This window comes from Nothobranchius furzeri, chromosome 5 (assembly GCF_043380555.1).
Source record: "Nothobranchius furzeri strain GRZ-AD chromosome 5, NfurGRZ-RIMD1, whole genome shotgun sequence".
Taxonomy (NCBI): domain Eukaryota; kingdom Metazoa; phylum Chordata; class Actinopteri; order Cyprinodontiformes; family Nothobranchiidae; genus Nothobranchius; species Nothobranchius furzeri.
This window is the reverse complement of record NC_091745.1, coordinates 2,210,751-2,226,181: the sequence shown is the minus strand read 5'-3', so window position 1 is coordinate 2,226,181 and position 15,431 is coordinate 2,210,751. Positions and strand designations below refer to the sequence as shown.

At 45.2% G+C, this 15,431-nt stretch overlaps 1 protein-coding gene across 5 annotated transcripts in view; it reads left to right on the top strand.

Moving 5' to 3' along the window:
• adgrl1a (adhesion G protein-coupled receptor L1a) overlaps window positions 1-11,516 on the top strand; it is a 99,861-nt gene extending 88,345 nt beyond the window's left edge. For 2 of the 5 annotated variants that reach the window (XM_015948442.3, XM_054741271.2), the window contains 5 exons: window positions 23-178; window positions 1,194-1,290; window positions 4,569-4,691; window positions 8,010-8,027; window positions 8,120-9,123. In XM_015948442.3, the coding sequence (XP_015803928.1) occupies window positions 23-178; window positions 1,194-1,290; window positions 4,569-4,691; window positions 8,010-8,027; window positions 8,120-8,991 (1,266 nt within the window). In that variant the 3' untranslated portion in view covers window positions 8,992-9,123. Of the gene's footprint in view, window positions 1-22; window positions 179-1,193; window positions 1,291-4,568; window positions 4,692-8,009; window positions 8,030-8,114; window positions 9,124-11,189 lie in introns of those variants that run through there. The other 3 variants (XM_054741274.2, XM_054741273.2, XM_054741272.2) reach the window with 3 other exon arrangements.
• The last annotated feature ends 3,915 nt before the right edge of the window (window positions 11,517-15,431 follow it).

Here is a 15,431-nt window from a genome sequence, read left to right as displayed (position 1 = left end):
TTTTACTTTTATTTTTTTACAGGTCCATAAGGAGTACAGTAAATGTCTGCGTCACTCCTACTGCTGCAGCCGCACTTCCAACAACAGCTCCCACGGTTCCCTGAAGAACTCCGGCCTGCGTGCCAACAACCGCTACTACAGTGGCAGCCAAGCTCGCCACGCAGCGGCCCACAGACAGGTGCAGACAGGACAGACCCACATGCTGCACAACAGCACACCAAGCCACCCGAGCCCGTGCCTTTAAGCACCGCCGAGACCAACACTGTGTTCACATTTAAAAGTGTTTTCCTCCGAACAAATGAGAAGTAAATTTGCCTTTGTGGAGAGGTGATTTGACTTGAACCCAAGCGCCTTTTTCAGCCGAAGAAAATGAAAAATCTATCTTCAGATTCAGATTATTTCCTTGATTGCATGTGACATTTTTAGAACACTGCCAAAAGTGATAAAAGGTCCATTACGTCAGATTCAGAGGTACAAATTGACTTTATGTGCAGGGGTTTGATTCCTAATCAATACAGATGACTGACTGATTGCCCTCTAGAGCACCTGAATTTACTTATTCAACTCACCTGTCAGCCTCACAGTGGAGGGATATGCACAGCAAATGATGCGTTGGCGATGCATTTGTTCTCAGTGACATGGCAACAAAGTGTGTAGCATCCTGATGCACCCGTCAACCTGTTCATTTATTAACTATCCAAACATATCCAGCTCAGTCAGTCAGAACATTTGTCTCTTTAGTGAAATGTAACGTTTAACTCTCCAGAGCTGGCAGACATGCGCTCAGCAACAAGGATGACTCGTTTATAAAGACGTGTTTAAAAAGTCAGGATCCTTCGTCCGTAGATGCTGCACATGCTGCTGCCACACTAACACTTCTAAGGAGTTCCCACAACCAACAAACAAACTTTCCCACAATGCAATGCTGTGCAACAATTGTATCTGCTGCAGCAATCATGTACTACACCTCTCAAGCTCATTAGCCCTCCTCATGACAACGTAGGAAAGGCGTGTGCCTCTTTACCCGAGCCTCTGTTGTCTGACGTGTTTGTCAGTTGTTCTTTGTGGATTAGTGAGCCTCACCGTTTTGATTACAGGCGCCCCACAGAGTTACAGAATCCACCCGTCGGGTTGCTATATTTATTATGCTTGTGTGGATCCTGCCTCTCACTGCGCTCTGTTACTTCCTCCAGAGTCGGATTCGTAGGATGTGGAACGACACGGTTCGAAAGCAGACAGAATCCTCCTTCATGGCAGGAGACATAAACAGCACCCCGACACTCAACAGAGGTGAGACTGCTCTTTTCTCCTCCAGCCTGCTATTCACACTTAACCGCTGCCAGACACATTTTATGATCATAAAGATGAAACAATTAGTTAAAGAAGAAATGTGGGGATGGCATCTTTTATGATCTGTTGGCGATAGCATCGGTCAGATGGCCCAGGGGCTGCTGTGGTTCATTAGCACTATCTGAATGTGTGGCTGACTGACTGTTGTTTCAGAAATCGGGGGGGGGGGGGGGGCTTTCTCTAGCTGTTTTACAGGACCATAGCATTTGCAAAACGGGATTTGGTGCGGCCCCCTGGGGAGGATTTTGGCATTTATAGTAGCAAAGCTGGAGCTAGAATAAACTGCCATCGGGCACCTCTGAAACCAAGACGGGATGAAGGGAGGTCGCTGGGCACCCCCCCCCCCCCCACCCCCCGCATGTGACTTACAAGGCCGGAAGACACGTCAGACTGATGAAATTTCTTTTTCAGGACCTTTAGCTTTGATGTGACCTGCTCTTTGTCCAACTTGACGCCCCGCTCAGCCAGTGTTTTCACCACGCTGTCGAACAGCTGGCTGTCTCTCACCGTCCCCGTAAAAAGGCGACTAATCTGTTCGTCCGCTCGCACGGCCAAAAGCTCCATGGCGTCCGCATCCGTCCAGTTTGCCACGTTGTAGGTGGTTGAAAGATACTATTGAGAGGCCATGTTTATCTGTGTTTATATCCCTTCTGGCCGGCACTCGGCGCGCTGTAGACGTCACTAACGCGACCACCCTCTTTTGCGGGGATTAGCGGGGCTGCAGCAATATTACTACGAGGCTAAGTGCATCAGAATCGAGTTTTATCGCCTTTCCCCTTTGCTCCTTGCCGCATTCACGAGACCCACAAATTCAGATTTATCACTCTGTAATGAGGCGATGGTCTGTCTTATAAAAGAGGCTTTTCTCTTCACACACTGATGGTGATGAGCTACACAGCTGCCCTGGGGCGCGCTGACCTGTGCAATCGGCACCACGTTTCCTCGGACCGCCAGCAGCAGCAGGCACGGTCAGAGCCTGGAGTAGGAACCAGAAGCCTCAGCTAACGGGGCAAACTCCTGAGCCGCCATCATCCAAAAACCTCACATATGAATGGTTTCTTTTTGTCATAAGTTTTTATCAGAAAATTTAAAATTCTGTCATCCAACTGGGACCAACTGCACCTCTGAAAGTTTGATTTAATCAGCAAAAAATAACAACGTGTGAAGTTTGTAATGTTCAGCGTGTCATATGTAGCTGATGCAACATGATTTATTTTATTTAGAAGTGAACAGGAGGGGCTATTCAAAATCAAATCTGAACATTTGTAGAGAATATTGAAGCCGTGTAGGCAGACACACAACAGTATTACAGAGTTGGGATTTATTTTACTTAAAGCAGATATCTAGTGCTATCACCTGAAAACGATGTGGTTTGTTTCATTATAATCCCTCTTGTTGTGGGATTGAGTCATTAATCTGCTTCTGCAGTCTACACATGACTGGACTTAAGGAAGATAGTCAAGCTACTTGGCTGAGCCCAAAAACACTTTCCCACCTCACTTTGCTGCCAGAAAAAGTTCTGTGGCGACTTCCACTTAACACTTCGTTGTCCCAGTTGCTTCATTTAAGAACTCTTAGAAAGTGATGAAGGAAAAACATTTAGATAAAATAAAAAGTGTCTGAATGAGCTTCTTTTCCCCCCATAGAATATGTTTATTTCCACCACTGTATCCTGTTTACTTCACCAGAGTTACAAATGGCCTAATGGCTCAGCTTCGGCAACCGGCGGTGTCAGGGTGGCTGCACTCAGTGACCTGAGACCATCAAGGTTGGATCAGGGTGGTGATCGGGGTGGGGGCGGGGGTGTTGATCATGACGCCGAGGCAGTTGCTAAATCAGCCGTCACTCTCTATGCTAATTTCATCCATTTTGTTTTTAATGAACTGATTAGCGTGTGAGCGAACAGGGGGTAATTATTCTAATTGAGAAAAGAGACAGGAGCAAGGCAACGGGTGAGGAAAAGGTGTGCTGTGAGTGAGATGGATGGATGAGAGGTGTCTATGTCTGTGTGTGTCTCGGTGCGGCGCGGTGGGCTGGTTTCTGGTGCTTTTCACCGTGACGGAGCAATAACAGGGCTAGAGGAGATGATGGGTCACTTTATCTGCAGAGCAAATGACAGACGTTTGGCACAAAGTTAAAGAATAGAGCATCCGCATGGTCACCTACCATCGGTGAGTATTAGTTATGTAGTCTGGAGGAGGAGTGTGTTACCGCTCTTTGAGCCACAGCCCCTTCCTGGTGGTGTTACTGTATAGTGCCCAGTACTTTTCTCCACACTAACAACTCATTTCTTTATTTTCAGCTAGATATTCCCATAAGGAGATACGCACAGACAGCTAATCCTAACTAATTTGGTCATGTTTGAAAAAAATAAAACCTGGCACTAGGAACTGAGAAAAGTTGTTGGAGACGATGCAGCAGAGCAAGCCAGAGAAGGAACGCAGACGGGCCTGTGTTCAATGCCAGAGAGATGGACAGAGGAAGTATACCAGGAGGGGGAATGATAAATAAATAGCACATTTTTTGTGTGTGAGCACTTTTTTCTGTTTTAGAGTTGCCTTCTCCCTCGCTGTGTGATGAACGGTAGGCAGGGGACCTGAAGGTTGCACTTTGCCTTGGACGACTCTCTGTCATGCTGTCCTATTTTTAATTTCATGGCATTTCTGTTCGAGTTGCCTCCGGCTAGCAACATACATGGGCATTATACAACCCTCTCAGTGTGCCATTTCTTTGAATTATATTTGTCTTGTAGTGGCATTCACATTTCACTGTGAAATTAACTGTGTTTCCATGACTGCACCCTTGGACTACATAATGGCATGCATTATTGTTCTCCCACATCTGACTACATTGTCAGGAACCAAAGGTGGAGAAGGAAGAAGAATAAGAATGGCCATGTTTTAAACAGTACCCATCCCCTGCAATTGGTTTTCTTTTTTTTTTCTTTTTCCTTTTGGCTCAAAGGTTACAATCAGCGGGCGTAAACACGGAGGAGAAAACTGTGAAATGCATTCTTCCATAACGAAACGGCATGATAAAATAGCCCCATCTGGGTAAACAGTAAATATTGTAACCACTTCAGATGTCATTAGAGTCAGAATTTCAGAACGTCACACCTACTGTGTGCTCGTTTTCTGTCTGTACGCTGCAAACGTTTGAGGCACATTTATGATCGTATTTATGGTTGTGTTCATCTTTGAAATGCATGTGTTTTGCAGCGACCATGGGCAACCACCTTTTGACCAACCCGGTGCTACAGAATCGCTCTGGCACGTCTCCGTACAACACTCTGCTGGCTGAAAGCTTCACCCCGCCCTCACCTGGAGTGTTCAACTCCACAGGTTAGGTCCTCGTAAACACCTGAGTCAGTGTGGGCGGGCCCGTCAGCGCACACGTACATGTAACATGAAGTCAGCTGGCTGTCCTTCTCTCGGTTACCCTGTCAGACGTTTGGCATGCTATGTGCACACTTACCACCGCCGAGTGTCTGCATTGTGTGTGAGAGGGTTTGTTGCATGTATGTATGTGTGTGTGTGTTTTCCTTTCCCCAGACTATGTAGCTGTCGGACGGATCCGGTAGGCTGAGCAGAACAGAGCCAAGTAGTGCCTTCAGCCTAACCAGCCATCTAGTCAGATCTCGTCTCCATGAGAACGGCCACAGTTTCAGCTACAGCTGTGACTGCCTAGCCTAGTGAACTAGACCAAATTCTTGCTTTGCAACGTTTGGTCTAGGCACGCTCCATTGGAACCTCCGCAGCTCCTACCAGGACTCTGGCTAGCCAATCACAGCTCTCTAGAGGGGTTTCAAACACATAAAGAGCTGTGATTGGTCCATAATGGTGGGCCAATCATAGTGCTCTATCTGCTTAGTGAACAAATCACAGAGCTTTATCCGCTTTGTGGCTCAATCAGGGCACTCTATATGCCTGGTGGGTGGGATGATGCAACAGAGTGAAACAAGAGTACGTCACATTCATTGTCCAGTAGGATGTGGAGATCATTTGAAAGACAACGGTAGAACCCGCCCCACAACCGAGAGCCGTCAATGGAGCGTTGCCAGACTAAATAATACATTTATTTAGTCTGGCTTGCCAGGCTAGTGACTGCCAGCTTTCTTGAGAATGGTTCTCCTGTTCCCAAAAAGCAAAAAAATAAATAAATCAACAGAAAAGCTGGCTCAAAATGTGATGGCCATAGAAAGGGATCAGACAGCTCTGTGGTGAGGAACTGTCCATCTGGACGTAGGTCAGTCACATGTGCTCATGGTGAGAGCTGCAGTCTTCTCACGTCTGGAACCTGGAACAGCAGATTTAGACTCGTTCTGTTAATTGGCTCTTATCAGTACAAATATGAGCTCTATGACTCTTTATGCTGACAGAGTTTGCACTCAGAGTGTCTGGTCTGGTGTCTGAGGACAGGAATTGAAGGCGTCTTTTCTGTTAAATATTTTAAAACCTCTCTGTACGATACATCACGCCTGATGGCCACAGGCCCACAAGCCAAGTCATTTTTAGAAAAGAGTGGTAGAGGCCAGAAACAGCACTTCATTAGATTGTCTAATTAGCCACAAAGCCACCATAGAAGAACGTTGATTAAAGTCAAACTGCACATTAAATTTTTAAAACGAACACACTGCCTTGTTTCCAGGGAGCTGTAGCTTTTTCTTTTGCTGCTGATGAGATGGCACACAGCATTTTCTTTCTCTGTGGAGGGAAATTCATAAAATAAACATCGCTGTTTCTGTGCTAGGGTTTGTAAATTAGACGTTCATTTTAATTCAGCCTAAATAATGAATATTGGGGGGGGAGGGGGGTCATTTAGATCTGATATGGTTTATGTGAATCAAATGCAAAGTCCTGGTGATGTCATCTATAAACTGTAAAGAAAACAAAGACATTTTTATCTGCTTTGCACACCAATTAGAATCAGTCTGGACTGAGCTGACAGTGTGCAAAGCTGATGACAGCAAAACCTTTCAGTAAACACTCTCTGTTGTGTCTGCTGCAGAAATAATGCTGCAGCCTCTAAAAAGAGACCATAACCATATAAAAAATACGACTTGGTAGCCATTTAGAGATGTACTAAACGTGAAGTATTTTATATTAGTAGTTTAAGACATAAATACTTTAGATAAAGTTTATTAGTTTCCTCTTTTGAGTTTTGCTCATTTCTACACAAAGCTCTGGATCTTAAAAGAGCTAAAATCCTGAATGTTAAAGGTGTGGCTGACTGAAATAAACCGTTTTAATGACTATTATAATCAGCTCACAGCTGGTTATAATCAGAAAAATCATAGTTTTTCATGCAGGCCAAACATGAAAGCAGTCTCCAACACATCTTTTCTGCTTTAGCTTCTGATGGAATGGAGACAGTGAAACTCTAGGATTTGAAAATCTTCACATATCTATGTCACACTGCATCCACGGACCCGCCCATTAGGCTCACTCCCACCCACATGAAGGCTTTTTCATTCAAACAATTTTGCAGCGAGGAGAGAGAGCGGAGAGTGTCTTTGTAACATGGCTGGACACGTTCTGTTGTCCAATCAGAAGTGAGGTGTGTGCACATCATTAATAATGAGTAATGCTGCTGTTTTCAGCCTGCACCAGCAAACTTCTGCATCTCAGAACAGGAGCATCATAGGTGTTTTAAAGACTCGTGAGGCATTGATTTACACTAGAGAACACTACAGATGTATTGAATTAACAAGTAAATCACAACTTTAAGATGCTGTGCTGCAGCTGGTCTGTGACAAGAAGGGAAAGACTGTGAGGAAACGGAGGATGATTAAAATGTTGAAGCAGTAGGCGGGGCCAGCAGGTGATGGCAGTCACTGAATCCAAATTTGTTGCCAAACGGTTGCTGAAGGATTTTTGTGAGAAAAGGCATCTCCTCGACCAAATCCACCATCTTCACATTTCCCTTTAACTGCTGCTGTGTGGGCAGCTATCGTCCGTTTATCATTATCAAGGCGAACTGTTCAGCACAGGAGTTAAGAGCTCGCCCCGTAATCGGAAGGTTGCAGGTTCGAGTCCCGCTCAGTCTGTCGCTGTCGTTGTGTCCTTGGGCAAGACACTTAACCCACTTTGCTTGCTGGTGGTGGTCGGAGGGACCGGTGGCGCCAGTGCTCGGCAGCCTCGCCTCTGTCAGTGTGCCCCAGGGCAGCTGTGGCTACATTGTAGCTCATCCCCACCAGTGTGTGAATGTGTGTGTGAATGGGTGAATGACTGATTGTGTTGTAAAGCGCCTTGGGGGGTTCCAGGACTCTAGAAGGCGCTATATCACATACAGGCCATTTACCATTTATATGGTGATATTAAGTTGAGGCCATGTCGCCCAGCCCTGATGCAAAGATCATGTCAAAGCATGTGTGTATGTGTGTGTCTGACCAGATTTTCTGAACACTTTTGATATTCTCTGGAACTTGTTGGAAAAATAAAACTGTCAAACAAACTGGACTAACTGCACATATCCGAGGATGTGATGCAAAATGAGTCAGGGGACCGCACATTTGATTGAATGTGAGATAGACGGAGATAATTAGTATAAGAGGTCTCCTTCTTTTAAAGAACATATCTCATAGTGTTGCATTAATGAGGACCTCTTCTCATGTTCTTTTATGTTTTCCCACCCATCGTGCCTTCCTTTGGGATGTGAAGGAACCTTTCGTGACCCAAGTAAGGGTGATTGACATTTCACTTTTCTTTTTTACTGATTTAATCTCACAATTTAAAATAACGTCAAATCTTTCTGCCTGTTTTGGTTTCAGAAAGTACCCTTTCTAAACCCTGTGACCCCTGCGGAATGGAAACCCTCCCCTTAAATGGTAACTTCAACAACAGCTACTCCATGCGCAGCGGCCCATCGGGTGGAGGTGGGGGCAGCTGTGACTTCTTAAATAGTGGAGGCGGCGACACTCCTCCGCCCATCTTCAACCCCCGAAGCACAGAGACCCTGGGAGGCGGAGGCGTCCGACGAAACCTCTCTGACGCTGCCGCCTTTGAAAAAATGATCATCTCTGAGCTTGTGCATAACAATCTGAGAGGTGGTGTGGGTGGAGGAGGCGACTTAACGGACAGAGCATATGGAAGTCTGGTCGGTCGAGGAACAACTGTTCCTGGGACTGAACCTTCAGTGAGTCTGGATGAAGACGATGAGTTTTTAAGAGATGAACGGCAGCGAACGCCGCAGGATGTTGAGCTGCTTTACAAAGCTCTGGAGGAACCTCTGCTGTTGCAACGCGCCCAGTCGGTCCTCTACCAGAGCGATCCAGAGGAGTCGGAGAGCTACACAGCCGACCTAACGGAAAGCCTCGGCCACAGCGGTCAGAGTGGTGGGCAGGGGGGCAGCAGAGCGCCAGACTCCCCTGCTCATGACTCCCTGTACACCAGCATCACCAACCTGCGAGACTCTCCCTACCCTGACAGCAGTCCTGAGCCACTGGAGGTAGTTCCTCGTTCAGCTCAGCCCCCTGAAGAGCTGTACTACAGCTCTGGGCGGCCTGCCCTGGGTTCTCGTGGAGCCCCCATGCAGACCTTCTACCAGGCCCCATCTCAAAGACCGATTGGGGAGGGACACCAGGCTCAGGAGTCAGTCCACAATGAGGGAGACGGACAGATGCAACTGGTCACCAGCCTGTGACTGGAGACTGAAACAGGACGCAGGAGACTGATGTAATGGCCAGAGCCTCCTCTTAGCCAGTCTCTGTCTTGTGTCTCCACTCGATGCTTGTTTGGTTGCCTTTCTTTCTCTTGACTTTTATTTGACTTCCAGATGTGCAAACAGAAAGACTTTTCTGGGGAGTCACTGCTGACTCTCCCCCCATCATCTAGAGATGAGTGGTGAGGGGTTTTGGCAGAGTTCTTTATCTCTGGCAAACCTCGGCTAGCCCCAGTTTCTGGTACCCCAAGGCCAGTCCAGCACTCTGAATGTACCAACGCCCCCCCGGATGTTTCGAAACTTTAAAACTTTGTTCCATTTGTTTTAATGTAGTTTTCCATCAGACCGGCCTACAGAGATGAGGATGTTGTTTAATATTTTGTTCTCTTTTTTTTTCAGGTCATCATTTGATAGGGGTAGTTAGCTGTGGAGACAGGGAATATTATACACCACTGATACCTGAAACATCTCATAGAGAGCTCTTCGTTGTTGCCAAAAATATTTTATTGAGCCAGAGCAGAAACTAGAACATTCGCAAGACACACACACACACACACACACACACACACACACACACGGTCTTATTGAGAAGTGCTTGTTTCTGAACATCAGAGGTGAAGACGAGCTTTTTAGGTAGTTGCCTTTGTTTCGTCTCGCTGAAAACGAGAAGTGCACTGAGGTGGAGGACAGGTGGACACAGAGACTGAGGAGGCGCTGTACCTCCCATCCAGAGCAGGAGAGCCCATGCCCCTCTGACTGGGGAACTCTGGATGTTTGCTTTAGGCCTTTGAAAAACAAAGTGACTGCCTTGTTATTGTCTGAAGAGAGTATTCAGTTTGCTCCCACCAGGCAGCAAGTGGAGATGGTCACGCCCTTCCCTCGTATGCTGCTGGTTGAGGCTTGACTGAAACGAACTTCCTGTGTGTTCTTGTGACAAACAGGACTTTAGACGTCGCAGACGCACTGACCAACAATTGGTACAACCATGTATATAAGAAGCAAACTTCTTTATTCCTACTCTGTAAATAAAACACCAGATGATCAAAAGCAACAAAAGTAATAAATACTATGAAAACAACTTCTTGTACTACAACAACTTGTTGAAGGAGAAGAATAAAATGTTTCGGAGTTTGTGACCAGAATGAAACACGCTATCTCTCTCCCCCAGTCCTTAATCTCTCTCGCTCTTTTTTTCTTTTTTTTTAACAAATATTTCTTTTTTTTTTTTTTTTTTTTGCTGTTTTATTAAATCTTCCTGTACACATCTTTAGTGATCCAATAGAAAGAGAGAAAGAGCGAGAGTGATTAGGACGGACATGAGGTTTTTATTTAAACTAATGAAAAATGAAACAAAAAATACCTACTGGCACAATTTTTATACAGCATAATCATTCCCATGATGCTAATGTTTAACATCGACATTCCTTAGGTTGAATTTCCAAACACGGTGGGAGAGTGAGGAAGAGAGATGGATCAATGTGGACGATTAATGGCATCCATGAGGTGATTCGGTTGGCTCTTGTATTGATTTAAGCAGATTTCATTCTTCTACCAACCTGGGTTTTAGCATGTGTAATAATGACATTTGTTCTGCTGTCAGAAAATATTACACTGTGCTGTTTCTGAAAGAGAGTTCCAGCATAAGTCCAGAGCCTAATGTGACAACTCACTCTGATTCCCGTGTGCATGTGTGTGTGCATGCATGTAGGTGCAAACTTAAACGTGTGCATGGGTTTTGTTTTCCGTCTTTCTTTTTTTTAATGGGGGGGGGGGGGTGCACACTCCTTGGAAACTTTTTTTCATTTAGCAACATGAATGAATGCACATCACACTTGGAGGGATGTTCAACTCAGCCGTCACGTTTCCACTGTTCTCGCACGGGTGGGGTGGGGTGGGGTGGGGTGGGGGGGGTTAAACCAGCAGCCTTGAGTAGCACCAAAGGAAATCCTATAGGAGAGGAAAGTAATGTAGATAGACTGACTGGGTGGGACATGTTTTCACTTTACCACTTTATGCAACCAAATGTATCTTGTTAAATAGAGTCCCGCCACATGGCTGGAATCTGTTTAATCTAAAAACAAAAGAGGAATTTGCCTTTTTTATGCTTCATTTACAAGCGTTTTGCATTTCTTTTAAATATTTGCATGTTTCTGTTTTTTTTTTATCTGCTTTTTAACCAGCAGAAAGCGAAAGCCTGTGTTACATCGACACAGCGGGAGCAGAAGACAAATTCATCCATCAGCGTGTGACATTTGGCTGGAGCACGAGTGTCCCACTTCTAAGAGAGCCCAAAGGACAGCTTTTAGCTGCAGCTCCTGGGGCTGAAAGGGAAGGAGGGTTAAAGACAGATAAAGACGAGGGATTATGAGGATTTGCTACCATTTCTTCTGGTCATTGTAATGACTCGCCTAAGTAACGCTGTACTGGCTGTGGAGCACAATGAGGCTCAAACTGAGGAGGCTGGTGTCATCGGCTGAGCTGTCGGGGAAATTGTTTAAGACTCCTTTGATGGTACGTGACCTGGATTTGCCACTGAACTTGTGAACTGTGTGTGTTTACAAATAGAAAAAAATCAAATCTTCACTTGAATTTGTGTCTGCCCCGGGGCTGGACTGGTGAAGAGCTGCTCAGCAGCGGGGCACTTTTATGGGGACAACATTCGACGAACAAATGAAGACAACTGAATGTATCGTAGCATGAAGACAAAACAATCGGCTCCACGGTGGAAGTGGTAATTGGAAGCACAGGGCGGCTTTCATTATCTTGATTCTCCTTTTTCTCATCATCATCATCATTAACTCCATCCTTAATTTACTGTATTTGACAAAACATGCTGATGCTGATCTCAGCAGGGACTCTCACCGTTCAGGCAGACGCTCCTGGTGAAAGGTGCATCGCCCTGGGCCTCCTTCCCCTAATTCCAGCATCTCCCAGCTCCTCGTCTTCTCTCCTCCCATTAACCTCATTCACATTTTAATATCAACCTCCATAGACCACATTAGTGCAGCACTTCTTTGAGAGTGTTAATTTGCTTTGTCAAAAGCTTTGTTTATCCCAGATTAATATCTCAATAAACAGAGGAGGGTTGCACTGTGGTAAATATAGTGATTATGCTGTGGAAGGTGTGCAGCCCACGCTGTCGGACCGAGTCTCATGGAGTCTCGCACAATGGGAGTTACGCCGCCATTCAAAGCCCTCCAAACCTCTGATTACAATAATAACTCTGTGGGTGCTAATTTACTGCTGTGAATTCACTTCCCTGTTCTCTTGTTTTCAGTTTTTGTTTCTGAGCCAGTGGTAAACTTGAGAAGTTATGATTAGTCATGTTTTACCCCTGAGAAGAGACATCTGTGAGATTGGGCCGCCATTAGACAGCAGGATCCCCGTCTGCTGGCTCACAGCAGACTCTTTTTAATGTGCATGTTGTTATTATAACACAGGAGGGTAGTTTAGTCTGTAAAGACGGCTAAACAACAAAGAAATCTCTAAAACCACCCAAAGCCAGTGGGAGAGACTAAGTTCACTATGAAGTTTGAAAACCAGATGAGATGAACTTATGATTTTTAAATGATCAAACCGTCCTTTATTTAGTTTATTTACAAACAAACATGTGGCAGTAGAAGAAATGATGTAATTGTTGGGTTTGTTGGTTGATGCCTTAAAAATGTGTCACAAATCCACGGCCGCATCAACTAGTTAAAGCACGATTTCCTGAGTCCGCGTACGCGACAAGATTTTACTGGAGTTTTTAGAAAGCAAATAAAACGATTATAACATAGAACTATTTTGTTACGGATGTTTTTTGTCCCCGCATCTAGCATGGTTTACTTTTGTTAAAAACATTAAATAAGGCTGTGAAGAAGATTTCTCCCAGGTGTTTGAATGTCTTCTGCTAACAGGGTGGGTGCAACCACAGGGGCCTTCAGGGCAGCCGCAGCACACTTAACTTGTAATTCTCATTTTCCGAGAAAGTTAAAGCTGCTTCAGCGAATCGACAGAACAAGCTAGGTCAAACGCGGCCACGGAACACTCACCCCTTTCCTCGTGTATCTTCACCGAGACGCTTCTGCTGGAATTGGACACCTGCATTTCAAAAGGACACAAGATAGCGCTTAACACCGGTCACCGTTTTCCAGGTCCAAACATCCGTTGCTGTCCGTGACTTCAGACGGTGATTTTCTTATTGGGACTCTGGTAGTTTGTACTAAAGCCGAAGTGGTAGCAGCCGGCTGTTGCTCCATCTTTGACATTATGGAGAGGAGAACCTCTCTCACCAGTGCTGTTGTTAATACATGAGTTGTGTGTGTGTGTGTGTGTGTGTGTGTGTGTGTGTGTGTGTGTGTGTGTGTGTGTGTGTGTGTGTGTGTGTGTGTGTGTGTGTGTGTGATTAGTGGAGCACCCAGGGACGTGCGGAGGTGTGAGACTGACTTCCAGGTGGTCCATTAACTGCTTTCGTTCAGAAACGTGCTATTGGTGGAGGTTTTCAGGCAAATGTGAGAGAACCACTTTATTCTTTATTTTTTTGTTTATTTATTAATTTTCTTCACTCTGCATTATATTTATAGCTATACTATGTTAGAATGATGCTAGCATGAATAAATGTTTTAAGCTAATTCGTTTTCCAAATTTACCACAGCAGCTTGAAGGGCCCTAAACTGAAACAGACACACTGTTGATCACATGACATCAAGTAAAAATATGTTCACTAAAAGGTTAAAAGCTTTTACAAGCTGAAATGAATTTGGTTTTTTTTACATCATAATAATCATCCGGGTAGAATATTTTGATCTACTCTAGATAAAACCTGTTCTGCCTGTTTGACCTTATTTCTTTACACATTATTTCTTCATATGGATCAAGACTTACTTACGTACGACTTTGGGAAGATTCTGGTCCACCATCCGGTGTCTCAGGAGGGGAAAGCAGTGCGCTACCAACTCTGTTTATAGTGGGGACAGTGTGCTGCTGACCTGGACTCAGGATGTTGTGGATCGGTGGGCAGAATACTTCGAAGACCTCCTCAATCCCACCGGCATGTTTTTTTCCATCAGTGAGGAAGCCGAGATTTCTAGGCACAGCCCAGGCTGAGGGCATCCATTTTGGTGGCCTGAGGATCAGCTTGCTGCTTTTTGCAGATGATGTGGTCCTGTTGGCTACATCAGAACATCCTCTCTGACTTTTACTGGAGCGGTTCGCAGCATGTGAAGCAGCTGGGATGACAATCAGCTCCTCTAAATCCGAGACCATGGTCTTGAATCAGAAAAGGGTAGAAGGCCTTCTCCAGGTCAGGGAGAGGTCCTGCCTCAAGTGGAGGAGTTTAAGTATCTCGGGGTCTTGTTCACGAGTGAGGGACAACTGGAGTGCGAGATCGATAGATGGATTGGTGCTGTGGTGATGCGGACGTTGTACCGATCTGTCATGGTAAAAAGAGAGCTGAGCCAGATGGCGAAGTTCTTGATTTACTGGTCGATCTACATTCCTACCCTCACCTATGGTCACAAGCTTTGGGTAGTGACAGAAAGAACGAGATCGCAGATACAAGTGGCTGAAATGAGTTTTCTCCGCAGGGTGCCTGGGCTCTCCCTTAGAGAGGGTGAGAAGCTCGCTCATCCGGGAGGGGCTCAGAGTAGACCCGCTGCTCCTCCACATCGAGAAGAGCCAGCTGAGGTGGACCGGGCATCTGGTCAGGATGCCTCCTGGACGCCTTGACCCCATAAGTGGATGAAAATTGATAAATGGATGGATCCAGACGTAAGTTATTTAAAGCAACCCAGACTCTGAAAGCCTGTTAGAGTTTTTCTTGGATAAATGGCAGCTTTTGCTGCTGTTCCCAGTCTGGTCTTAATATAAGAATATTTTTTTAGATTTTTATAACAATCTTTTATTTTACAGATTAAAAACGTCGACTCAAATCTTTTGTTTTAGGGCTAAAAGCGGTTGTGTTACGTCATCAAGTGAGCAGTTTAAATGTCACGCATGATTATCATAGTTCTGTTTCCTAGCAAAGACGAGAGGTGACTCACAACGTCTGTACGGTTCTGGAGGTTTACTGTACTACGTCTGCATCTGTCATCAGAACTAGTTATTAGGTTTAAATGGTATTCAGTGTTATCTGAGGGTGAAATCAGTGTTACTTGGTAACAGACTGAGTTTGTTTAGCAGGATCAAAGCTTCCATTTATGGAGCTAAATTAGCGGTCCTTGTGGTTTTAGTAGAGGCTAGGAACAGTGATGTTACACACAGCACCGTGCACTAAAGGACTGTGTTTGGTGTGTAATGAGTGATCATTTACGGCTGAGACATTTGCAAACAGAGACAAGGCCATAATAACACAAGTTACATTATTCTAAAGATGTGTGTATCAATGTCATGTTGTGAAGAAATCTAACCCACGACATACAGAATCAGAATAGAGACGGGGA